The 26,070-nt window shown below is 40.9% G+C and overlaps 1 protein-coding gene across 1 annotated transcript; it reads left to right on the forward strand.

Annotated features, from left to right (window-relative positions):
• Positions 1–4,511: 4,511 nt before the first annotated feature.
• On the forward strand, positions 4,512–25,656 carry cip2a (cellular inhibitor of PP2A). The gene is made up of 22 exons (XM_087846488.1): positions 4,512–4,583; positions 4,819–4,951; positions 5,151–5,298; positions 8,809–8,921; positions 9,945–10,039; positions 10,150–10,246; positions 10,477–10,599; positions 10,999–11,144; positions 11,220–11,295; positions 15,542–15,763; positions 15,888–16,050; positions 16,133–16,280; positions 18,895–18,994; positions 19,100–19,218; positions 19,308–19,488; positions 21,048–21,122; positions 21,317–21,427; positions 21,885–22,081; positions 22,537–22,650; positions 22,742–22,824; positions 23,131–23,270; positions 25,364–25,656. The coding sequence occupies exons 2-22, from the start codon at positions 4,850–4,852 to the stop codon at positions 25,508–25,510; spliced, it is 2,700 nt and encodes an 899-aa protein (XP_087702614.1). The 5' UTR covers positions 4,512–4,583; positions 4,819–4,849; the 3' UTR covers positions 25,511–25,656.
• Positions 25,657–26,070: the final 414 nt, after the last annotated feature.

Consider the following 26,070-nt stretch of genomic DNA (forward strand, 5'->3'; position numbering starts at 1 on the left):
TGCATGCTGAAGCTTCCTTTGGTTACAAGATGCAGAACCAACGTTAGTGTGAATGAGACTGTGAGAATGTTTACAGCATTCGCTCCACTTTGAATTCAGTTTGAAGAAGTAAAGAGACCAAAACACAGACACCGCAAAAGGACGAAACACAGGCAAGAAGCTAAGTAACCAGAAAAGAAAACAAGGAAATAGAAAGATAAGATCCACGTGAATAGAATAGAATAGAATAGAATAGAAGAGACAAAATACGGGTGCTCCAAGCAAACTGTGCAGGAATAAAATATAAATAGCAAACAGCAGAAATAAATAACAAATGGGGAAAAATATGTAGGATGAACAGGAACAAAGACACTGGGGAACAAAGTGGTGAGGGTTACTCAGACCAACATTAACTGACTAAATACATGAGAACTGGCACAGTGAGACGCGGTCAGAGAGCATGACAAGGTACAAGGCGCAAAATTAGACGTCTATCAGAAGTACAGAATACAGAGACAGACAGACAGTGAAACAAACGTGGAGACAAAACCCGCTACACACAGAGACAACACTAACACGGCCTGAACATGAAAGGAAACAAATTTAGACAAGCAACTAAGAACGAGAACCATGAATAATTAAAGTATTTTAATTTGGAAGGGAAATAATACTAGACACATGGTGCACTCTGAATATCACCAGTCTGTTGCACAGCTAACCTAGACAGACAAGCATTCACACCTACAGCTAATTTAAAGTTACCACTTCAGTGTCACAGCTGGGTCCTTCTCTGTGTTATAAACACACAGAGAAGCTGTGACGCCACAGTGGTTCATTTGTTGACTGATACATCGATGTAGTCTCTCAGGAACGAGGGCGAAATGCCAACGACCGCCTGTCTGTTCAGGGCTGTGTTTGAAGCCGTGCTCAAATCAGGCAAAGTTTTAAGTGTTGCACATTTCGATGGGTTTCTTTATGCTGACATAGTTTCCATTTGGGTCATGTAGCGTTAGATACCCCAGCGTGTGGTCAGGGGGTGAAGAGCCCGGACGGTTAGTGGGATTTTAGGTGTGGTGCTTTAAGGATTAACGTACAACCATACTTGGGCTGAGTTTGACACTGGTTCTCATCAGTAATTAAAATAGCTTTTACACATGATAAGATCAAACGTCAGCTGCACTGTGACAGTCGAGGGGCCACACTCAGATATATTTTTTCGCTTGTTCTCTTTGTGTGATAAGAGTTTCCATCTGAATTTAACCCTTGTGTGGGGCTGATCTTTCATTTCATTTTATTTCAAGCTCAGATTCTTTGCCTTTGGCACATTTTCTGTGACGAGACTTCAAACCATTCCCACCATCTTTATTAACCAACACGGTGAAGTGATTCTTCGGAAGGTGATGGGATAGGAAGAGTTTTCAGAAAATGAGGACTTTTGTCTTTATTGGAGAGGTCAGTGCAGACAGGACGGATGGGGGGAAGGCGAGGGGGGAATGACACACAGGAAATGGTGTTGGTCAGACCCAAAGACAGGCGGAGGAGTGAGGACTCCCACCTTCAGCGGCTCTGTCTAATCAGTCTGACAGTGAGTCTGAAGACAGAGCAACCCAACAACACACGTTACTATGTTACCGCTAAGCAGGACATTAAATCAAATTAATGAGACACCAAAACAAGAGCTGGAGCCCAAGACAGCCATGAAGTCACAGTGTACACAAATACTCAAGAAACACAGAAACCAGCTGGATGGATGTGGCTCGGGAACCTTCTGTTACCTTGAATGTTTTGAACGCTGGCTGCTCCAGTCTGCTTGTATTTGTCCAAGATTTCCCCTCATATCTTGGTTATGTTTATTTTTTCTTTTATTAAACTGATCACTCATGAATGTGCTCTAACCATCACATAACCATCTACACAGTGTGTATTGTCTGGGAGTGAGAACACTACACAAAGGGTTGATCTCGATCGTACTTTCCTCGGTTTCTGAAACCTTTTGCGCTTCAAAGCAGAAGAAATGTTGGTGTGAACCCTGCTTTCACTTCACAGCACTCGCTGGTTACATTTTTGGGTGCTATTGTGTGAAAATCTGAAATATGACGATTCACATCTCTGCAGCTACGTATCTCAAACAAGATTTACATTTAGACGCAGGTTTTTCCCCCTCATGCAAGCGGAGTTATCGCTTCTATGATTTCAGTTATTTTTAGTACAGAGAAAAACTCTGCTGTCCTTTGTACGTGGGAGTTTTTTTTTAAGCTATGGAACCTTTTAAAATTAAATGAGTTTTAAATAATGTGATTATAATGAGGAGGCAATCGCTAATCTGCATATCTGTCTATTTTACTTCCTCACCCGTTGTGTTTGCTCATTGCTGTTACATGCCGTTAAATTTCAGTCTTAAAGGAGCCTGTAATTCGGCGATTGTCTATTATTTGTGCAAAACGAGCTTCTTTCTTCAAAGTGAAGAGCTTAAGCCTCGTTGTCGGCACGGGCAACACACAGTTGCACATCCTGTGTTTGTTTTCACACCCTTTCAGCACGAACTGCTTCTGTTCCTCACTGACCTTTGTTAAACATAATGCCCGCTGTGCCTGAGATCAGCTGGGGTTTAATCACTGGGCGCAAATTTTTTTTATTGAACATCATCATCCGTTTAAATACATGCAGTCTTTTTTTCTTTTTTTAAAATAAAACCGGCAGACAGGAAAACGCCTAAGACACATAAGAAGAACAGAGCGCGGCAGAAAGCAGTGATGGGCCCCTAAGACCATCAGCATGGTCTAACCACAGTTTCCACACTCAGACACTGAATCAAAAAGATGCGCACACCACACACATCCACCCACCATTGTCTGCAGTCAGCAGTCTGCAGAGAATTCAATTAATTTGATCAAAGTCACTGCAGCTTCTCTTGTGTTCTTTCATTTGTTAGACTTCATAGTGTTTGCATGGGCTGCTGAGGTCAGCTGCACATGCATCATCATGTGGATGCAAAGTGCTTCTTTTTGTCTGCATGTGTCCTAAAAACAACATGCGACCTATATATGGCAACAAGAAACCTCAGTGCTCGATATCCTCTTTCGGCTAGTCACGTCACCCTTGAGACATTATTTATGTTTCCTTATGTTTACCTAGTTATGTTCATGTCATTTATTATTATTATTTCTTTCTTTCTGTGGAATTTGGTCACAGTTCTTGAGCTGCTTTCCAGACTAAAGTGAAGTGTTGTAATTGGTATGTTTAACTAAATGACTCATATTCTGATAACACAACATGCATCATTTATTTGCCTGCTTCTAAGAAGCCGGCAAATGCAAATGTGATTTTTTAAAGCAGTCTGAGCAGTAGTTTTCAGGGTCTCTGAAGGACTTTCAGCTTTTCTTTTCTTTTTATTTCAGTGGCTACTTTACCACTTATCTTCAGTCACTCGTACTTTATCAGTATCAGATTAATGTTTGTTTTTGTTTGTTTGTTTATTAGATATGACAAATACTACAAGAACTGGACTGAAACATCAGTGGCAGACGGTCTCGTAGAGTGCTGAATCCAGATTTAGGAGGAGAGAGTTACAATAATTAATTTCCACAGCTTTCTGTAAAACACAGTGGAGGCTCTGTTGTGGTTTGGGGATGCATTTCAGCCAGGGATGTTGGTCTTTACAAAATTAATGGAATTGTGGAAATAGAAAAATACAGACTGGTTTTGAGGCATTTTCAGCACAATGATGAACCCATACACACTGCAGCCAATGCAGTTAAAGCATACCTGGATAGAAAACACATTGGAGCACTATCAGTCGTGGATTGGCCTCTCCAGACCCCGATCCCACTGAAGAATACTGAAAGAAATAATGAGAATGGTTGCCTAAGAAATTTCAGACCACGTTGAAGAAAACAGGTGGTTATATAAAAAACTGATGTATACTCTTGTTGCTATTCTAACAAGGGTATACTTCAGGACAGGAAAATATGCCCCCCCCCCCCCCCCCCCCCCCACACACACACACACACACACACACACACGCACACACACCACACACACACACACACACACTGTTTTGGTTTCTATTTTTTGGTGAAAAGTATACTGTGGAAGAAACTGTTTGCCCCTTACAGGGGTTTGTGTGTAAAAATCAATTACATTTGTTGATAAATAATTCAATAAAATAACATTTTCTGAAAGTCATGTTTCAATGTAAATTTATTACATTTAAATAAATTTAATAATTCAATTTAATTCATTTTTCACTGTTGAACTACTACGGGTAATTGTTGCTCCGCCCCCTCTTGTTACGTGTATTCTCACATGGTCTCGTCCCTGTAATAAGGGTGTGCATTTTCAACAGCTTAATCTGCTTTAAGCCATTACCGTTAAATTACTAAACATTGTTTCAATATGGCTCTTAAAACCCCTCTTCATTTTTAAAAGTTGTGTAAATATGGCACCAAATAATCAATTATAATGTCGGTAATATTGATTTCATTTATTGTCTCCCCCTTTCTCGTACATGGTACGATCTCTTCCCGTTCGAAGTTGAAGCGGGAGGAAGTTGTCGACGTGTTGCCGGTTGTTGATGTTTCTCTAAAAAAGAAAAGGCACCGCAGGTATATTATTTATCGAATTGACATTTATCGTATTTATTGTAATTTAATCCTATGTTTTGAATAAACGAGTCACAGTTTCAGGCTTTTTTGATTTGACTATGATTAGTTTATTTTCTGTTGTCATTACAATGAAAGATAAGCTGGCTAGCTAGTGTTAGCTTGCAGACTTAACACGGACGTTGGTTGAAAGCTTGTAAACTAAATAGTTTCTCTCGTGTCTCTCTCTTTGACAAAGTCTCCTTACAGTGCAGTTTTTGTTGTACAAGATGGACGTGACGACCTGTCTGAAGTCTCTGCTGCTGGCTATACAGCAGTACAGAGACAGCAGGACAGCGCAGCACGCAGCGCAGCTACAAAAACAGGTGGAGGTGAGCTAACTGTTCAGTTTATACATCCGTCAAACTGGAGAATCACACCTGAGTGGCTTTATGAGGCACCACGTGAGGCAAGCAGTGGTTTGGGAGTAGAATATACAAACTAGGGGTTTGCTGTGTAAATCCCTAAATGCTGTTAGGGATATGTGTATCCTATCCCTGTGTAGTTTACGTACATGCGGTGTGTTTGCAGAAGTTTTCAGGCCTAAAGTGCGAGCAGCTGCTGTCCTCAGCTCAGGTTCTGCCCAGCGAGTGTGTGAGTGGGCTGGTAGAGCTGGCTGGAAACCCAAGCACCAGCCCCACCCTGACGAGCTCCATCATCGCCCTGCTGTCACAGCTAGGTACAGAAGACCTCTTCATACTGTATACACACTTCAGCACCAGTAATGGACCATCAGCTGAGTGCTCTGGCATTTTGAATTCAAGTTTATTAGTTAACTAAAACTTTCTCTTTTCACAGAAATGTGAAATTCCAGAAAAGTCCCAGATTTGAGTCTTTATGTGATTGCTTCTGTCAACCCAACAAGCATTAGGGGCCTTTGTAATCATGTCATAGGGATGTAGTTTTATCTAAATGGCATAAACTATTGTGTTTATATTGTAAGCAGAGGAGTAGTTGCTAGAGCAAAAGTATTTAAAACATTCACAGACAACTTAATCTGTATCGGTTGTCATTATAAAAGTGTTGTAAAGCCTTCTTTAGGGATCAAAAAGCTGCTGGTGTCACAGATTAGTTGCTCAGAAATGAGCACACCTGATGAGGGAGTCTGTTGAAGCCAGTGATGCTATAACAAAAATAATATAGTGAACACGCAGGTTTTACACATGTCCCTCTCTGAAAACGGTGTGACAAATGAGAGGAGGTTGAAGAAGAATCAATATATTTTTCTATAAGGGTGAACTTATCTGATAGAGTTCGTTAGGGACTGTTATGAGGTCCTGTGGTCTGAGACTCGGGTGGAGCGGAGGATTTATCTTGAAGACAGCTGTATTACCACAAACTGTCCCACCGTGTACATCTGTGTGTAACAGCTGATCTGTACAATGTGCAGAAGAACACAAAGTACTTGCCATCGCCTCTGTCAGTGCACCCAGGGCGGCTGTGGCTACAATGTAGCTGTGTGAATGTGTGTGTGAATGTGTGGATGACTGAATGTGTAAAGCACTTTGGGGTCCTTAGGGTCTAGTAAAGCGCTATACAAATACAGGCCATTTACCATCAGATCTCAACTTCTCTGAAGACATATGGCGTGTGTGTGCATTTTTTTTTAACCTTGAAATACCGATCATTACATGACATAAAGAAAAGAGATCAGTGTGTCGATTTATGCATGTGACACAGTAATGTGTAACTTCAACACAGGGACAGGTTAGGATCAGAGTGTAAATAACATCTTGTGTTCTTCTTTGCACATCGACACTGTCAAAGATTCCTATGTGGTTGAATAGTTTGGAATAAAACAGCTCTACTCTGGATGAGTCCTACCTCCACCTGAGTCTTCAGATACATGTGTTACTCTTGAGGTTAATGCTAGAATAGAGGGACAATTCAAAATTCACCAGATAATGAGGCAGAGGGATGGCATTGCAGTCAGAGGGGTGACCTATCATACAGGGAAGAATAAAAAAGAGAGGAGAAAATGCAAGCACCATGTAGGAACTAATGAAGATGGGCACACAGATGACTTTATGTTCTTTAATTCAGTCTGAAGTTTTATTACTTTTCCTGTGTTATAGCCGAGCAATGTAAATTTACCGCTGTGGTGAAATAACCTTAAAAACAAGTCAAATGTGCACATATATGACCGATATGCTATTCTGCATAAAAAACTGCACTTCACATCCGATTGCAATGCCTCATTGAGCTGTTGACAAGAACCTTTCATAGTATAACTGGCCCAAACACTAAGTCTGTGAAGGTTCTCAGTCATCCAGGTCATCGTAGTCTAAGGAGCTTGTAAAGAAAAGCGTCTGGACTTCTTTAAGTTGCTTGAAGACGTTTCACTTCTCATCCAAGAAGCTTGTTCAGTTCCTGGGTCAAATGGTGGAGAGTCCAAGATTTAAGCCCTGTGGGAGTAACCCCCCCGAGAGGGACAAAAGGACCCCCTAATGATCCTCATGAGCCAAGGTGTGAAAACGGATGTAGGTCACAATCAGCCAAGGTTTTGGGTGAGCTCATTGTGAAACCTAGCCCCACCCTATCATGTGATTTCCTGAGGTCAGATGGCAAAGGGTGTGAGTGGGCATTAAGGCGTCTGGGAAGGGATCTCAAGCTTCTCAGATGAGAGGTGAAACGTCTTCAAGCAACTTAAAGAAGTCCAGACGCTTTTCTTTCCAAGCTCCTTAGTCCAAACACTAAAACTGAAAACTAAACTCAAACGAGCAAATCTGGAACTGAAATTAAACTGAGTGGAAATCAAATTCAAAGAGAACTAATGTGGAAGAAGTCATGAGAAAATCTAAAGCATCAGTAACTTTGTTTACAGCTGTGTGGACATCATATAAAGTGCGTTTTTCACTGCCACAAAGACTGTTACAGGTTCAAGCTCACACAGCAAATCTCCGGCTTTATATAAAATATTGTCGCTTTCAAAGTATTTCTGTGATGCAGTGTTATTTTATAGAACAAATGTTGATTATACAGGCATAATATATAGAAATACACGGTGCCACTGGCTTGAAAATATATCATCCTGAAACCTTTGGTGGGAACCTGAGTCTGAGACCTCTGCGTCTAACCGTCTATGTGAGCCCATTATATTGATGGGAACTGCAACTTTCACATGTTATGGCCATAAGGGACATTTAAGTGTGTGTGTGTGTTTGTTTTGTTTTGTTTTTTCAAAATTAAAAAAAGTCTTAACTTTGATTTCAGGATTTCAGAAATCTACAGTATTTTTTTCCAATTCAAAACCAAAACTTTCATTCATTGCCCTTTACTACAGTGTTCTTACTGCCTCAAATGTTTAACTCATGTCCATACTGCAGGCAGAGGGGAGTCAGACGTAGTGCTGTAAGACCGGACATTAGAACAGGAATGTTTTGAGAAGCCTGAGCATGGACAGTGTATAATCTGGGGCTTTGAAGTTTAAGTATTATGATTCCTACAAGGGAAGTAAGAACCTTGTCAGGTAATCAGTAATCTAAGATCCAGATGTTCTCATCCCTGGTTTTATCCAGTTCAGTCAGTTCAGACAGATTCTTCGATATAAGGGAGTCCAAATTAAGAAATAGTTTGTGGTAAGGGGGAGAGAATAAATCCCTCTGAAAAGTGAGACCTCTCTTAAAGATAGTTCAGCAAGTCTCCCTTAATCTGCTAAGACCATAGAAGGATGGTTCACAGCCTGGTGTTCTACATGTAGCTTATACACATATACACTCCTGCACAGGCTTCTCAGACCCTGGTATGTCCTCTGAGGTTTCACCTTCTTTTCTCAATGTCAGGCCCTCGTTCACCTCATCTCCTTACAGCACTAAGAAGCTGCCCTCCTACGGTTCTGAGTAAAATCGTGTCTGCCTCAAATATATGTGCAGTATGTGGATTTCCACTGTTTTTACAAAATTCCGATAATAACAGCAAACTATTTGTTTGTGTGCCGAACTTTTCACAGTGTGCTGGAAGCTAACCTTCGAATGCATAAATAATCAGAGGCCAGTTGGTCAGTTAGGGTTATTATCGTCTCCCAAAGAATCCTATCATATCGGGTCAGGAAGCTGCTGCATCAGTAAGCAGAGAATAGTAAACAGAATGTAAAGTGTAGTAAGAATAATAATTTAAAAAAAGTATGTTTATGATTTCTGAGACAGAAAATCCAAATGCTAACGACTTCATACACACTCATTCCTCACAGCCTGCGACGATCAGAGCCGGGAGATTTTGCACAGCAGCTACAACCTCACCAGCACCCTGGCTGCTGTCATACACTGTCACAGCAACACACCCGGGGAGCCTCTGGTGCTGCAGGTAAGCCCATTAATACAGCCGGTGTGCTGCTAGCTGGGGGTGAGACTTAAGCAATTACAGGAAACGTTGTAGCTGTTTACACAAACTGAAGCCCTGAAGTCTACTCCAGCGGTCTCCAACCTTTTTTGCGCCACGGACCGGTTTATGCCCGACAATATTTTCACGGACCGGCCTTTAAGGTGTCGCGGATAAATACAACAAAATAAAACTAGTACCGGTACCGAAAAAAAGAAGATTTCTTCATAACACACGTGAAAAGACCCAGGAAAACCGAGTTAACGATACAAACGATAACAAAATAACGCTGAAAACCGATAAAAACCCTGAAAACTATACATTTCACACCTGAGCCTCAACTCTCGCGGCCCGGTACCAAACGACTCACAGACCGGTACCGGTCCGAGGCCCGGGGGTTGGGGACCGCTGGTCTACATTACCGTCAGCTTGTGCGAGCACAAACGTCTCTGCCAGTTCACAGTGACAGCACGAGTGTCGTGTGTCAGCTATAGGACGTCAGATTGTAGATGAAAAAATTCAAAGACATAATTTTCATTAAGTGTAATAAAACTACTGTCCAGATAAAGTCATGTAGAAATCTAACAAGGTTGGTTGTTTTTTAATGCTTTGGTGCTTTGTGAAAATCACTGCAGTGTTTCAGAACTAGCAGAAAGAAAGTGCCGTGGTGCTTCTGCTCTTGGTGTCCTTGACATTTATACAAGTTAATGCATATTTCATGAGCAAAATGTAAAATTGAGAATTGTGTTTTACAAGAAACTCTTTACCCCTTGAAGGCATACAAGGACTAAGCGTTGAAGCCCTTTTCTGTACTGAGCAGAACAAACTGTGTGCATCAGGAGCTCGTGAGCGTAGTTTCTGCCTGTGTAGACAAACCCAAACCTATTCCAAGAGTGGTCAAACCAAATCTTTATTAATATAGATGTAGTAATTAACTGAAGCAGATTCATGACTGTACTGTCTTTCTCTAAAACTGTGTTGTCTGTGTTGTGTTGCTCTGTATTTCAGTGCCTCCAGGTGCTGCAGAAGCTGACCTACAACACTCGCATCTTCCAGTCCGCCAGCTGCATCCACGAGCTCATCACTTTTCTCATGACCAACATGTGAGAAACACATCTCATCTCTGCCTTTATGTTATACTGAATTACTGCTCTTTATTTTTTGATTCAATTATGTTTCAATTAACGAGATTACCGACGGTCTTTCATCACAGCCAATCTCAAAATGAAGACGTTGTCATGTCATGTCTCGGCCTCTTGGCCAATCTCTGTCGCGACAACGTCTCCGTGCAGATCTACATCAAGTCTCTGGTGAGTTTCTGCTGATTCACATACAAGAGGAAGACTTCTAAGAATTGGAGGCCCGAGAAATTCATGAGCCGTAAACCACAATCGTCAAAATTAAACCAGAAAGGCCTTTAAATATTTCACAATACAATAATAGGATACTCTGTTTTTGAGATGCACTATTCAGTTTTTTGGGCCACATGCATTTATTGTTGGTGACCAGTAGGAGTGAAACTGGTTATGTTGTTTTGTAGGACAACGTGAAGCAGTTTTATCGCACACTGATCAACTTTCTGGCGCACAACAGCCTGACTGTGGTGGTCTTCACGCTGTCTATACTGGCCAGCCTCAGCCTGAATGAGAAGGTTGGAGAGAAGGTAGGTGAACGCTGCCGCGATCTGCGCTTAACAAAGTGTCTAAAGACGAAACAAAGAAATCTTTCTGTAAATGTTCAGGTGCACAGACTGGACTGAAAAAGCAGCTAACGTCCAAAAATAAGAAAACTTTGAAAGAACTCCAACAAACCTGCAGAACTTTTGCTCAAAAAACACTTTTTTAAACATTACAAGGCAATCTGAGAAAATGTCATCAAACGAGACTCAAGACTTCTGCAGGTCTCTGCCATGACTCGATTTTTTTTCTTAACAGCAGAAACAATTGTTCCTTTTTTACTTTGTTCCTATTTTCTCTTCTCGTTTTTATCTGTTGAACATATAAACAACATTCATGCTGATTCACACAACATCCTGTCTCTAATCTCTGGGATTTCCTCGTAGCTCTTTGATGCAAAGAACATCCATCAAACGTTCCAGCTTGTGTTCAACATCATCGTGAACGGTGATGGTACTCTGACCAGAAAATACTCAGTCGACCTTTTGGTTGATTTGTTAAAGAACCCCAAAATAGCTGATTACCTAACAAGGTATGCAGATGATTCACAGCTCTTTTCCTGAATAGCTGCTTTAAAACTCTGCTGAAAGCCTTTGTCCGTTTCCAGGTATCCCCACTTCTCGGCATGTGTGTCTCAAGTGTTAGGACTGCTGCATTCGAAAGACCCAGACCCTGCAGCCAAGGTGAGAGACGACAAATATGAGAACCCACAGCAGCTGTGCTTAACTCTGTAAGTTCCCAGTTTTCCCTGAAACCATCACGCGTGACACAGTTTGCATCAGACGTGATGCAGCTGACGTCAACTCTGACCTTCTTGTGGCAACAAAGTGGGTCGCTCTTAGACAGTAAATTCCAGTGTGGTCCATGATGAGTCCAGCCATGTGACTTCCTCGCTACTAAATATTCCACAGTCAGCTGTTAGTGGTATTATCACAAGGTGGAAGTGATTGGGAGTGACAGCAACTGAGCCACAAAGTGGTAGGCCATGTAAAATCACAGGGCGAGGTCAGCGTATGCTGAGGAGCAGTGCACAGAGATCACTACAGACCTCCGATTTCACCTGGTCTTCAGATTAGCTCAGAGGCAGCGCATAGAGAGCCTCATGGATTGGGCTTCCATGGCTGAGCAGCTGCGTCCAAGCCGTACATCACCAAGCGCAACGCTAAGCTTTAAATGCAGTGATGTAAAGCACCACTGGACTCTAGAGTGGGGAGTGTTCTCTGGAGAGACGTTGGTGGAGGGGGGATTATGGTGTGGGGTTGTTTTTCAGGAGTTGTGCTCAGGCTCGTCGTTCCACTGAAAGCAGCTCAAGGTACCAAAACATTTTGGACAATTTCATGATCACAACTTTGTGGGAACATTTCATCTCTCTGCGTTCCAACATGGCTGTGCACCGGAAACAATACAAAGTCCATAAAGACGTAGATGAGTGAGTTTGATGTGCAGGAATTTGACTGACCTGCACAGAGTCCTGACCTCAACCTGATAGAAGGCCGAGCCTATGAATGAAGAATGGGATGTCACTCAAGTTCATATGCACATGAAGGCAAACAAGCAAGTCCTGCTCAAACAAAAGGTAGCACTCAGGTAAACTTGAGGGATATGAGCATGTCCAGGTAAGAAGCAGAAGCCTGGGTGGATCCGTTTCACCTACTTTGATGCAAATCACAACAAGAGGAGCGCATTCAGCATGGCTGAGGGATAGAAAGCTGTACTTTAGTCTTGGTTTTGTCTTTATGGCTCTGAGACGTCTGTCTGAACATCAGCAAATTATTGTTAGCGTCTGCACCATCACGCCGTCTCGTTTCAAGCAGCACAAAAGCTTTGCATCAAATCACGGAGCAGCTTCAGGATATGCTCACGTCTGTTCAGTGCAGCCACTGAACCACAAGGCTTACAGACACAAACTCACTCATCTCTGCACTTTAACACATAAAATTAATATATTTAAAAATATATAAAACAATAAAATACATTTCTGACGTAAATACAAATGTTTTTTTGTTTGTTTTTAGACAAATAATTCTTTTAAATATTTCTTACTGCTCGTTAATAAGACAGAAGTATTTCATATCCTGTCACTTAATCGATTATTATCAATTTTTCAACTCACTCCACACTTGTACAAATCATAGTTTCAAAGTTCTAAACTTGTCTGACATCGAAGACCTTTGAGGTTTGACCAGAAGAACGATCGATGCAGCGAACGCTGAGGTTCACAGAGCTGCTGTTTCAGCACTGCAGAGAGGCTGTGATGTGTTTCAGTGGGGATGGTTAGTGTTTGGTTTCACAGCTTATTTTGGGACCTGGTGTTGAAATTCTAACATAAATATCTGTGTTAACTCAAAGTGATTAACTGAAGTCAAACGGACAGAAATGTCCTTAGTGAGCACAAGAGCTGAGAGGAGTCTCACTGTGGATTACTGAGCGTGCATACAGATGGTCCAAATGTGTTTCTGTGTGTTTACAATAGCAGCATTTTGCTGTTGTTGTTTTGTTTTGTTGTGCAGCAGTTAAAGAAAGCTGTTCTCACACAGACTCACATGTTTTTTCTTCCTGTTGTAACTGGACAGCAGCGTTTCTGATAAACCGGTGTCTCCTATTAACTGATGACAGTGAAACAACGCTTACAGGAGCTGCTGCCGACAAACCAGCAAATAAATGCAAGGAATATTTAGTCTTTAAAAATGTTAATGTTGTTTTTTTGTAACAGCCTGCTCTCTCATTATTTGTGCGTGCAGGTTTAAGTGGTTACGTTTGAGTTGAACGATTCGGACACGACATCTGCAGCTGTCGGCGTTTTTATCAACTGCTGCCTTATAAAGAGACTGTGCAACACATTAGATGTCATGATGAGTTCATTTTTTGTTAATCTGGAAGAACAGAAGCAGAAATGACCTCATACTTTCTTAAACTGAAAAACTAAACTGAAATGATAAAAATCTTCTATCAAAAACTGGAACTAAACTGAACTAAAAAGAAACAATAAAACGTCCCGAAACACGAAAGGATTCAACTTGAATTTCGAGGTTTTCTTACATTTGTTCAGGAGTTTAAACAGAAACTAAAATTGATTTATAAATTTAGGAAACTGTTGATTTTAAAGTCACTCAGTGTGTTTCCTTGAAATGAAAACGTGATGCTGTAAAATAACCAAAACCACGAGCACAAGAGGAAGCAGGGCGGGGGCTTCACGGCACTTTGGTTGCACTTTACCTTTGATGTTTGAATTGAAAAATGAAACGCTGTAAAAACTGTAGTTAATAGTTTTAATATTAACAAGCAATACAATTATATTGTTTAACTGGTTCATAGCTGGTTTGCAAACCTTCTTTTTGTGATATCAGCTGAAGAGCTGTTGGACATTTGTTGGTTATTATTTGGTCGATGGTTTTATATCACAAGACCGAACTTGTTCAGTTTTGCTTTCATCTTTCATGTTTTGCTTTCGCTACCTTTTCCATGATGCTCAGGAACTAATAACACAGGTTTAGGAACTCATCATGGTTTGGGTTAAAATATCAGGAGTGAAACCGGTGACAATGTGTAACGTCACAAAAGCAACGGCAACAGATTTCTTTTAATAGGCAAGTTTATTTGTATAGCACAATTCAACAACAAGGTGATTCAAAGTGCTTTACAAAGACATTAGAAACAAAAACAAATAAAAAGCATGATTTAAAATTGATTAAAACAAGCAAACAAACAAAACAGTATATAAAATCAAAACAGATAAAATCAGAACAGTAGATAAAATCAGTAGTTAAAATGTAAGTTTTGAAATTTAAGCTTAAAAGTGTGGATTTGGTGTTTTATTCAAATGCAGCTGAGAACAGGTGAGTCTTCAACCTGGATTTAAATAAACTGAGTGTTTCAGCTGATCTGAGGCTTTCTGGGAGTTTGTTCCAGATATAAGGAGCATAAAAGCTGAATGCAGCTTCTCCGTGTCTGGTTCTGACTCTGGGAACTGATAAAAAAACGGCTCCAGATGACCTGAGGGATCTGGAAGGTTCATACTGGGTCAGGAGGTCACTGATGTATTTTGGTCTAAACCATTCAGAGCTTTATAGACCAGCATCAGAACTTTAAAGTCTATCCTCTGATGAACAGGCAGCCAGTGTAAAGACCTCAGAGCTGGACTGATGTGGTCCACTTTTTTGGTCTTAGTGAGGACTCGAGCAGCAGAGTTCTGAATGAGCTGTAGTTGTCTGACTGATTTTTTAGGTAGACCTGTAAAGATGCTGTTACAGTAATCAAGCCTACTAAAGATGAATGCATGGACTAGTTTTTCCAGGTCCTGTTGAGACATCAGATCTTTTATCCTTGAAATATTCTTGAGGTGATAGTAAGCTGATTATAATAATAGATACTTTTTATATACATACTAACATAAATATACAAATGTGCCATAATAATATTATTAATGTTTAAATAATTAAAATAATTTAATAAAATTTTGTTATATATAGATTCGTCTGTTCACAATTTATCAATAAATAAATGGATATCCAAGTTTCAGTGGTACAAAACTGAGAAAAGTATCAGATGTTTGTTGCAGTTTTATTAGATTTTTAGTCAATTCTGTGATTATTATAAGCCTGAAGCTGCTGCTCGTATTACTCACAGGTTATGTTGAAATTTGGTTGTTTTTTCTCTGAAGTTTATCTAAAGATTGTGAGCAGATGCATGAAGATGCTTCTATCTACTGTGAATATTATCAGACTGTTCCTACTCTTAATCAGCATCCATTCTAACATATAAGACAGAAAATGGAAAAGCATTATCCCCCACCTTGAGTTTTACTGCATGATTGCACACTTGCCTCTTTCTGCAGCTTATTTTTGGATAAAGGGGAAGGAAAGCCTTTGTAAGCCATGCTCAGCTGCTACAAACCTTCATCTTGATGTGTGTTACGTGTGTGCTTTGCAGGTGTTGGAGCTTCTCCTCGCCATGTGCAGTGTCTCAGGTCTGCGCTCGCTCCTGTGCGAGGTGGTTTTCAAACCGGCGGGACCTAAACTCAGAGCCGCAGGAGGGGACGGTGGACGCAAGGCGCAGTGTGGGCTGGCACTGGTGCAGTGGCTGAGCTCGGCCGTGGAGGGTGGCGAATCTTGCTCTCTGCAGGTCCTGCAGCTATTGAGCGAGTTACTGGAGGTAAGGTAGACCCACTGGGATACAGGGGAGAACGTTTTCTTCTGATTACCTGGAAGCCGTAGTCATGATTAAAATAAAATGTGTTAGCTGTCCACCCACTTCTCTTCCTGTCCTCTCCATCCAGGAGACGCTGGGAGCAGAGAGTATGCCTGATTCTACACTGAGCTTTGTGGAAATGCTGCTTCCGACACTGTTAGGGCTGCTGAAGGGCCTCAATCTCTCACAGGGAGATGCTCACCTGAGAAAACACTGTCTCCGCATCAGCTACGTCACCAGCCTGCTGCTAAATATCCTTCACGCGACCCTGCCGCCCTGCAGTCTGTCTGTATCTGCACATGTCTGATTCCTTCGAAGCCTTAACTCTCCCACTCCTGTGCACGGAGGAGGCCACCAGATCCTCGGTGTCCTGTCAGATAAGCGCTCAGCTGTGCCTCTCACAGGTTGAAGCGCTCCTCTCATGTTGCCATAGCAGCAATCCACTCAGCTGTCTACCTCCCAGCTCTGACGATGATCTCAGGTGAGTGAAAGCTCTGACGATGTTTTGCTCAGCTTTTTCTGGGTTCAAGTGATTTTTAGAGATGCTAGAAAAGCAGTGGGATTTCCAGACCGTGCATTATTAATGCAAAATACAGCTGCACTGCTTTATGTGATCAGTGCTTTGTACTCACATAGTCCCTAAAGATCTTTAACTCTTTACCCCTTGAAAGTTTACCATGAGTAATACTTGAAGCTCTTTTCTGAACTGAGTGGTTTCTGCCATTTTTCAGGTGTTTGCATCAGACATTAGTGAGGGCGAGGGTGGTGTCTGCCCATGCAGCTACCCAAAAATGATTCTTAGTGTTGTCAAACTGCATCTTTTTGATATTTACTGACGTGTCAAACCTCGTCGGTAAAGGTGCGGTGGAGATCATCAAATGTAATTATGGAGGGAAAAGATTTCAGAAAATCCCCTAAAACAGCCGTGCTGAGCCAAGTCAGCCATGTTCCATTTATTGGTCACTATTGGTGGTTGTTATGAAACTTCACCCACTGGCTCTGATATGTAGAGAAAAACCAACCAACCATCAACACAGCCCACGAGCTGAACCAAAGATGTCAGCAGCCCAGGTGACTCCTCTGCTGGGATAAGCTGGCTAATGCTAACACGATGCCCAACAAGCTGTGGGAGAACGTCTGTTTGTTGTTGTTGTTTCTTTAATTCTCAATTACACAAAGAGCCACAAGCAAGAGTAAACATGAGAGACACAGCGCTGATCTACATAACAGATAAGGAAAGCAATCCACTAAATGCTGTATCAACTTTTATTTTTATTTTTAAAGAGCACATTCACTTCACTTCTACAGAGGCATCCGCTAAGTAATCCACTATGTAATTAACTGAAACTAGACTAAAAACTAAAACTACATATGAAAAAAAATTGAGTTCATTCAAATAAAAATATAACAAACAAGACTTTTGAGAAAAGTTTAAGCTATTTTAGGAACTCGAAAAACAAATAAAAATATAAAAACAGGAAATATCCTCAGTTTTACTGCTTGTTAATCTGATACAGTTTGGTGTCATAACTTAGCTGATGAGGCTTTGGTGGACGTGTTTATTGAGTCATTGGATGTCTACAGACTGAAGACTGTCCTTCATACTAGGGCTGCCACGATTAGTCGACTAGTCACGATTAGTCGACTATCAAAATCGTCGACGACTGATTTAATAGTCGACGCGTCGCTTGAAGCTTTGTAAGATCACAAAAGACGCAGGAATAAGTAGTAGGATTTAAGAGTGTAATAACCGACTGAAACAGAAGATGGCAGCACTGCATGTACAAGGATGCAAGCTGCCGTTAAACCCCGAAGAAGAAGAAGCTGTGTCCCAGAATTCATAGCAGCCCAGCTCAGTTTCCAACAATGGCTAGTTAGTTTTAATATTACTCTTATTATTCTTTCTGGGTCATAAAATAAACGTTTAACATATTTTCAGGTGAGAATGTAGCAAAAAGCAAATATCTGCTCAGTTTATCAAGACACCACATATTTTCAAAAGCGCTCCGACGTTTTCGGAGACGTCTGTTAGCCACTAGCTCGATAGCTAGCCGGGGGCTAGGCTAACTAGAGCCGGGAGAACACCGGACTCCCGGCTAATCGTTTTCAAACCCACCGCCATCTGTCGCTACTCACGTTAAACATGATATATGAGTCACTTAGATAACTTAAAAATGTTATTGTTTGGCTTTTTTTAGTATTTTATTTGTTCCTGAGTAAATCGGTTTGGCTGAGATTAAAGTTATAGTTTTTACACAGCTGAATAAACGTCAAGCAGACAACTGATTATCAGAAGTGTGAGATGCTCGAGAATATACTCCGGTGTCCTGTTATATTTTAGATAGAAAGGAGTTTATTAAACTTCACCGAAACAATCTGCAAATTTCATTAAAATTTAATAAACTATCATCTTGTCTTTATTTTTAGTTAGCACATACCTTAAACACTTAAAGCTGTAAGCTAATGATAGTTATATAAGAGCAGATGCTGCTGGTGCAATAAGCTGCACGCTGTACATCCAATGGATGATGATCTGATTAGCCGACTATCAAAATAATGGTTTGTGGCAGCCCTACTTCATACAATAACATATTAAACTTAACGCTGAAACTAATCTAATGAGGCCCTTTTAAAAGGACAACACACTTGTAGACCACTGCAGCTGGCGTGCAGACTGCACAGACGACGTTCAGAGAGCTGCAGTCTGTGCATCAAAAGAAGAACTGACACGGGCTACTTTACACCACCAATATAGATGTTTCAGCTGTGACTTAACAGACACATGTGAAATGCGTCACTCTATACTTAGTATTGTTACTATTGATAACAGCATTTAAGCGAAGGCGTTTGCCCACTTACATACTTAGAAAGGCCTTAAAATGCTTACTTCCCACAGAGCTGCAAATAACATTCAGGCACAAAAGTAAGTTTGAAAAGTCAGCTGCCACCCTGATCCTTTAAATCAGCTTTTCATGATGAATTAAAGAACTCATAGACATAATGTTATGTTATTATTTTGAGTTAATTTAGCTGATGAAACTTTTCTAACTACTTTTGAGGTATTTTAAGATATTAAAGCGTGTGTGTGGTTTCAGTCAGGTGTGTGCAGAAGCTCTGCTGAAGACCCTGGAGTTGATGAGCAAACTGAGACAGCATGTGAAGGACATGGAGACCAGCTTCTACAGGATGCTGCAGGTATTACATACAGGCTGACGTTATTTACCTTCTGTACGTTCTCACTGACTGCATGTTTTTAGTGCACGCAGGGTTTTGTGTTATTCTCTCTGTTTTATCCCTCAGGACCAGAGGATTGTGACGCCGCTGTCTCTGGCCCTCACGTCCCACCACAGAGACCGTGTGCAGACCGGGCTCTCTCTGCTGTTTGAAGCCACTCCCCTCCCAGACTTCCCCTCGTTCGTGTGAGTCATGATCCAAACTACACATTTTTATCCAGAAATATTCAATAGTTCTGTGATTCGTGGACAACATCTCTTTGTTTTTTCTCAAGTCTGGGAGAAAGCATCGCCGCCAACAACGCTTACCGCCAGCGAGAGGCCGAGCTGTCTGTGAAGCGTGTGGCAGTGCAGGAAGTCCCGCCTCTCAGGACAAACGCCAGCACGCTGGACTCTTCCAGTGTTTCCAGCAAAAGTGTCCACAGTCTGGTGGAGAAGATTCAGACTGGGCTGGAGGTAGAGTGTGCAAGAGTGTTTCTCTGGGACTTTTGAAGCGTGAACATTTTCATGGGGGAGGCAAACAGCTGTGATCACAAGATGAAGCATTTTCTTCTTTCATTCAAACAGATTTGATCTTCAGGTTATTTGCTTCTACGGATTAATTTTTATTAAAACCGTTAAATTTTTAAGACCTAAAAAGATGAAAAAGTTTATAAGTTTTACAATAAGACTTAGACTTAGAGCTTTTTATTGTCATTGCGCAGTTTCTTGCACAGCGAAATTGGGTAGCTGAAGTAAGAAGAAGAGAAACCAATATACAACGAAGGCGGAAAATAAATAAATAATTAAATAAATAGAATAAAATAAAAAATAGTGTATATGTATACATATGTGAGTGGAACTATATACATGGTGTATACATGGAAACATTGAAACAGACTGGGACCAAAATAATTGCACGTGAGCCAAAATTATTGCACATAACATGGAAAGACTGAGATATTGCACATAGATGATCAACAGCAGTGTCAGGGTGGATGTGTTGGGGAAGTCTTTACACTGTCTTAGTTTGCATTGAGAGTTCTGACAGCCCACGGGATAAACGCCTTCAGATCGACTCCTGGAAACTGTGGGATGGTTGGGTTGGTTAGTCTCTTTCTTTGTTGTTGTTGTCATCAGATGCTTTACAGACTACACGTGTACAAACTAGATTACAGATGCTAGTCAAGGATCGTGGCGCACAGCCTGTATCGTGGCCTCTCGTTGGCTCACAGCGTGAAGTCCTGCGTTCATTAGTCATACACGATGAGGATCAGTCAGATCAACACAACCAAAAGGGGGAAGACGCCATCTTTTGGTGCACTTTAACAAATACAAATTAAATTTCATCCTCAAATTAACTATTAGGTAATGTAAATTATTCAAGAACACCACCAGGCTAGCAGTGACCTGTTTAGGCTTTTATTTTATTTATTTTAATTTTAATATTCACATTTTTCAGAAACCATAAGTTGTTACATAAGTTGTTAAAATGTCCAAAATTAAAATCAATTGATACAAAATAATTTAAATAAAATTACCTTTTGAGGGTTCTGCAGATTATGGGTTCTCTGAAATGTCGTGCCGTCCAACCACATGCGTGTCCTGCATCCATGTTTAACTTTTACTTTGAAGTATTTTAAGGACCAAAATGTTTTTGCTTGATTTTTGTGGGTCAAAACGATAAAACGTTGCTTGGACTGCTGCTAACAAATGAAACGTCTTAAATTACAGAAACAAACGTGATTTATCAAACTTTATAATGTAGCTACAGGCTGTGCACACACAGTGCAGTTTTATCAGATAATGTACAGAAGTAAAAACACTCAAATATTAGATTCTGATATTATTTTCCACTTTTCTTTGTTCCCTGGATAATTTAAAGTCGTCGGGCCCTCGAAACTGTTTCACAAAGAAATATTTTATTATTTAAAGTCTTTAAAGGTCGTAAAGTTTGGGAAAATTAGGTGTAACCCCTGGAAACAGTGTGACAAACAAAACTGTGTTATAAACGTTTTCAATCTTCCCGCTTGCAGCTGCAGGAGCAGGTCAAAGACTCGCACGTGTCCGAGATCATCGACGTGTACGAACAGAAGCTGGTCGCGTACGCGGTGAGTACATCAGGCCTAAGAACAGCGATGAACACTGCTGTAACGTTGCAGACGAGTAACCACGCAGTTTAAAAATCTGTCACATGTTTGCAGTTTGTTTGTTTTTAACCGAAGCCTCTGCAGAAGCATTCAGACTTTATCTGGATTTTAGCATTTCTGTATCTGATGAAGGTTTCTGTGCGTCTCCTCCTCAGTCTAAGGAGAGCCGTCTGCAGGACTTGTTGGAGGCGAAGGCTCTGGCTCTTTCTCAGGCCGACCGTCTCCTCGCTCAGTATCGCCTTCAGAGAGCTCAGGCTGAGGCCGAGGTAACATGTTGTTATTGTTTTTATTCTTTCCTTTAGATTTTGATAATACGCTGTTTGCAGTGCCAGCTTCTTAAATGTGAGGATCATGTGCTTTTTCTTTATTGTGATGTTACAACATTAAAAAAACATCATAACGAGCTATTTAAACTTTGTTTTTCCTGTTTTTTTCTCACATTTTGTGCTAGAAGATCAATAGTGAATAAATACATTTAATTACGAGGTTTAATGCAGTCCCAGGTTGTAGTTTGCAGATGCACTGCGTCACGCTGTCCGTGCCAAATGATTTTCTGATGTTAAATGTGAAGCAGTGTCAGTGTGAGCACCTCCTAAAATCATTAAATTAAATCAAGCCATGGAAAAGTTCATCTTTGCTTAGACGTGTAATCACTGATCCTCGCTGTTTTTAGTAAAATCCACTTTTCCTGTATGTTATTTTTGCCCCGTGTTCTGCCCGCAGGCTCGTAAGCTGGGCGGTCTGCTGAAGGACGCCGAGCGGCGGCGAGAGGAGCTGAAGGTGGAGCTGAGCGGCCAGGTGCTGGAGGTGGAGCGCTCCAGAGCTGACATGGAGGAGCTGCTGCAGCACAACTCCAGGCTACAGCGGGACTCTGAGGAGCACCAGGCTCTGAAAGGAGCCTACAACACCCTGCTCAACAGGTCAGAGGCACTTTGGTGAAACCATGGTGGGATTTATTTATTTATTTGTTTATTTTGGCTCTTTTTTAATAAAAGCTGTAGTTAAACAGTGAAGGTTTTTCTCCTCACACTCCTCTCTCTGAGCCAACACAGTTCAATCTGCACTATTTCCTTTTAACGCCAGTAAGAAGAGGAAAAACACTTTTTTGTGTTTTGATGACGTTACGGACGCTGGGGTCAAACGTGTTTTGACTTCTTAACCACCAAAGTCTCTTTTTTCTGTTCACTTTTAAAGTCCACAGGCTTGATCTGTGATCACTGCTGCACATTTAACCAGTACTGTCCTGTTTTGTTTCCACCTGAGAGAAATGATCTTATAACACGTGAATAACAAGACTTCAAAGTTCAGGCTGTAGAAATGAAACTTTGGGCTGGTTTATCAGGACGTGCAGATGTGTGACAGTTCTGCTCTGCAGGTTCAATGAGACGGAGCGGCTGCTGAAGGAGGTGCAGGCGGCTCACGTTTCTCTCACCAAACACACCGACACCCTGAAGAAGAGCCACGAAGCCCTCCAGCTGCAGCAAAACAAGTGTGCCACACACACACACACACACACACGTGCGACACTTGTTTCCTTTGACCTGAAGACGAGGTTTCTGACGCTCGTTGCTCTTTGTTAGGACGGCGTCATTGTTGCAGGAGAGAGAAGAGGAGATCAGATCGCTTAATTCAGATCTACAGAAGAAAAACGGTGAAATCTCAGGTTGGTTTTCAGTTAATTTCACAGTAACAGACTCATACAAATGTGTGTATCCTAAATATGGCAATCTTTCCCCCTGAAATCTGATCCCGAGACTCTTCATTCATCAGAGATGTGAGAAAATCTGTGCAACCTTTATTTGTTTATTAGAGAAACGTTTTTATTATCGCCTGTTTGTCTAAAACCACCTCTGACTGATAAAGTCAAGATTATACGATATGTTTTTATCAGCGCTGAGATTAAAAACAACTTAAAGGATTTGTAAGCTATCCATGAGCCTCAGGCAGCACTTTGCTTTGTTCCTGTCAGGTCTGCGCGCTGAACTCCAGGCTGAGGAGGAGAAGGTGAAGGAAAAGGAGCAGGAGAGGAGAGACCTGGAGGAGACGGTGGATGTTTTAAGGAAAGAACTCAACAAAACAGAGCAGGCCCGGAAGGACACCAGCATCAAGGTAACAACAGGAGTGCCGATCAAACACGACACGTTTGCTCCAAGCTACACCTGCAGCTTCTACACCTTTGTTTCCTTAACCCTTTAAAGCCGGTCGGAGCGGGCACGCTCCATTTTGCACAACTATTTTTAAATCCCGGTAGCTCTGCAACCACGTGAGCTAGCGCAATAATTTTTTTTGCATATGAAACCGGAGGAGTTGTACTTACATCTTATGCCATCAGCTTGTCCTCGGTCACAGTTTCCTTCCACATATAGTTTTGCAAAAACTGCATAAAAAGCACTTGCAGCAACAAAAACATAATATTCCAGAAACACGCTTTGCCGATCCGATCAGCTGTTTGTAACACTTCCTACGTCCATCAGCGCAAACTATCGCATGTCCGCCATGACCTGCCCGAAACCGGAAGTGACGTCATTTTGCGGAAATGTAGTTTTTTACCATCAGGGCCTCATGAGCATATACTGGTGTTTTTAAAAGTTATGTTTGACTTTATGACTTTCTGTGTGGTTTCTGGGATGCTTAGGACTCATATTGCACTGCTGGAAATAGTTTATTTTGATGCATATGCTGCTTTTTTGCAAATTTGCATTATAATATTTATTTTCGTTTTTCCTGCAGTGTATAAAAATTGGTGTATTTCAAAAATAAAACTATGAAGACACTCAAAATAAATTTCCTGTGGTGGGAAACTATTTTGTGCAACTTTTTTGTATTTACAGTTTTGAGGGATAAGCCTCTTAAATTTCTCTAACTAGAAATATATGTTAAAAAAACAAAAACGATTTTCAATTTTTTTGTAGTTTATTGCACTTTTTTGCAATTTATGTAATTACTATGCACTTAATGCAGACATATTATTAAAATTTGGGCTATAATGGTTGTATTGATGTATAGCAACTTGAAAATGCTCCCAAAAATGGCTCCACAGCATGTAAAAATATAATATAAGCTCTGGCGGACTTGGTTCTATGGTAGGTCTTAAAGGGTTAACATGTAAAGTATTTTGTTGGGCTTCTTTTTCTTTTATTTGATGCCTTAATTTTAGCTCATGTATGCACCTGTGATTTGATGACAGACTGTTATCCACGCTTTTATAACCTCACGCTTGGATTATTGTAACTCCCTTATAATAGGGGTTGGACCGCGCACTCTGACACGCCTGCAACTAGTACAGACTGCTGCGGCACGCTTTTTATCTGGTAAAAGGAAATTTGAGCACATTACTCCGGTCCTGGCCTCCCTGCACTGGCTTACAATTGAATTTAGGATTCATTTTAAATTGTTTTTAAATCTTTAAATGGTCTGGCACCTGCGTGTCTGATTTGCTGAAGCCCTATGTCCCCGCTCGTTCGCTCCGGTCAGCTGAGCAGCTGTTGCTCTCAGTCACCAAATCACAGCTGAAACTGAGGAGACAGAGCGTTCTCTATCGTGGCTCCTAAGCTTTGGAATAATCTTCCTCTTCACATTAGGCGATCGACATCAGTGCTGGTTTTTAAATCCAGATTGAAAACATTTTTTATTCACTGGCTTTTGACTCAGAGGTTGACTGACTTGTATTTTATTGTTTTCACTAAGTTTATTATTTTATCGTATTTATTATTATTTATTATTATTATTCTATTGTTCAGCACTTTGGTCAGCCTTGTGTGCTTTTAAAGTGCTATATAAATAAACGATGATGATGATGACGATGATGGACAATTGACAGAAAAGTCGTTCTCTGTTCTCACTTGTGTGAAGAGATGCTGATAAGAAACAAATGATGTTTGGAAAATGAACAAAGAAACTAAAATCCTCCAAAAAGGGAAAACAAAATGTCCAAATTCACATGAACGCCTTTTTGACAACTTAATAAACTTAATAAAATAAAATAAAATAGCCTTTTAGATTCAGATCTTTAAAAAAAAAATCCCAAAATTGAAGAGCTTGTAACCATCGAGGCGTGAGACGGAGTCAAAAACCGATTCCTGCAGCCTGTCCCAAAGCTTCCGTCCACAGACGAATCCAAGCTCGTCACGGTTTAAGTCGATGATCAGGCAGCAGATAAACCCAGGCTGGTTTCTTGATGTGGAACATTTTCTGTTTTCCAGGCGTCGTCTCTGGAGCTGCAGAAGAGTCAGCTGGAGACGAAGCTGAAGCAGAAGGAGGACGAGTTGAACAAACACTCTGCGATGATCGCCATGATCCACAGCCTCAGCAGCGGCAAGATGAAGAGCGACGTCAATCTGTCGCTCTGAGCGGCGGCCGAGCTGCACCGGGGAAAATCTGATTTTAAAAACATCCCCATCAACTTTCAAGACTATAAGCTTGAGCTTTAAACCTTCAGGAAACTTTTTAAGAAAACACGTAATGAACTGTATTAAACACAACTTATATTTTAAAATATGTCCGTTTGTCTGTGTCTGTGTTTTTATTGGTAAATAAATGATAGATATGTGTGTACATCCTGAACGTTTTTGTAAATTCCTCTTTTAAAAAATATTTTAAAACGTAACTAAAATAAACTGTAGCCTCGGCCTGCTGTTTGAAATAAATTTTTAATTATCATTTACATTTTTATAGAGCTGACAGATGTTTTCAGGCAGATGTTTCTGATTTGTTCAGTATTTTTTCATAATTCTTGTGAACAGAATATTATCTGGATCAGATCAAATAGTGAGACGGTCCAGTCGTCTGATAGGTGAGCCGCAGATTTAGGGATGCAACGATACCAATTTTTTCCAAACCAATACGATACCGATACTTGGATCTGAGTACTTGCCGATACAGAGTACAAAAACTGATACTTCTACCACAC

Source organism: Neolamprologus brichardi, chromosome 9 (genome assembly GCF_056152115.1).
Source record: "Neolamprologus brichardi isolate AB-2024 chromosome 9, ASM5615211v1, whole genome shotgun sequence".
Lineage (NCBI taxonomy): Eukaryota > Metazoa > Chordata > Actinopteri > Cichliformes > Cichlidae > Neolamprologus > Neolamprologus brichardi.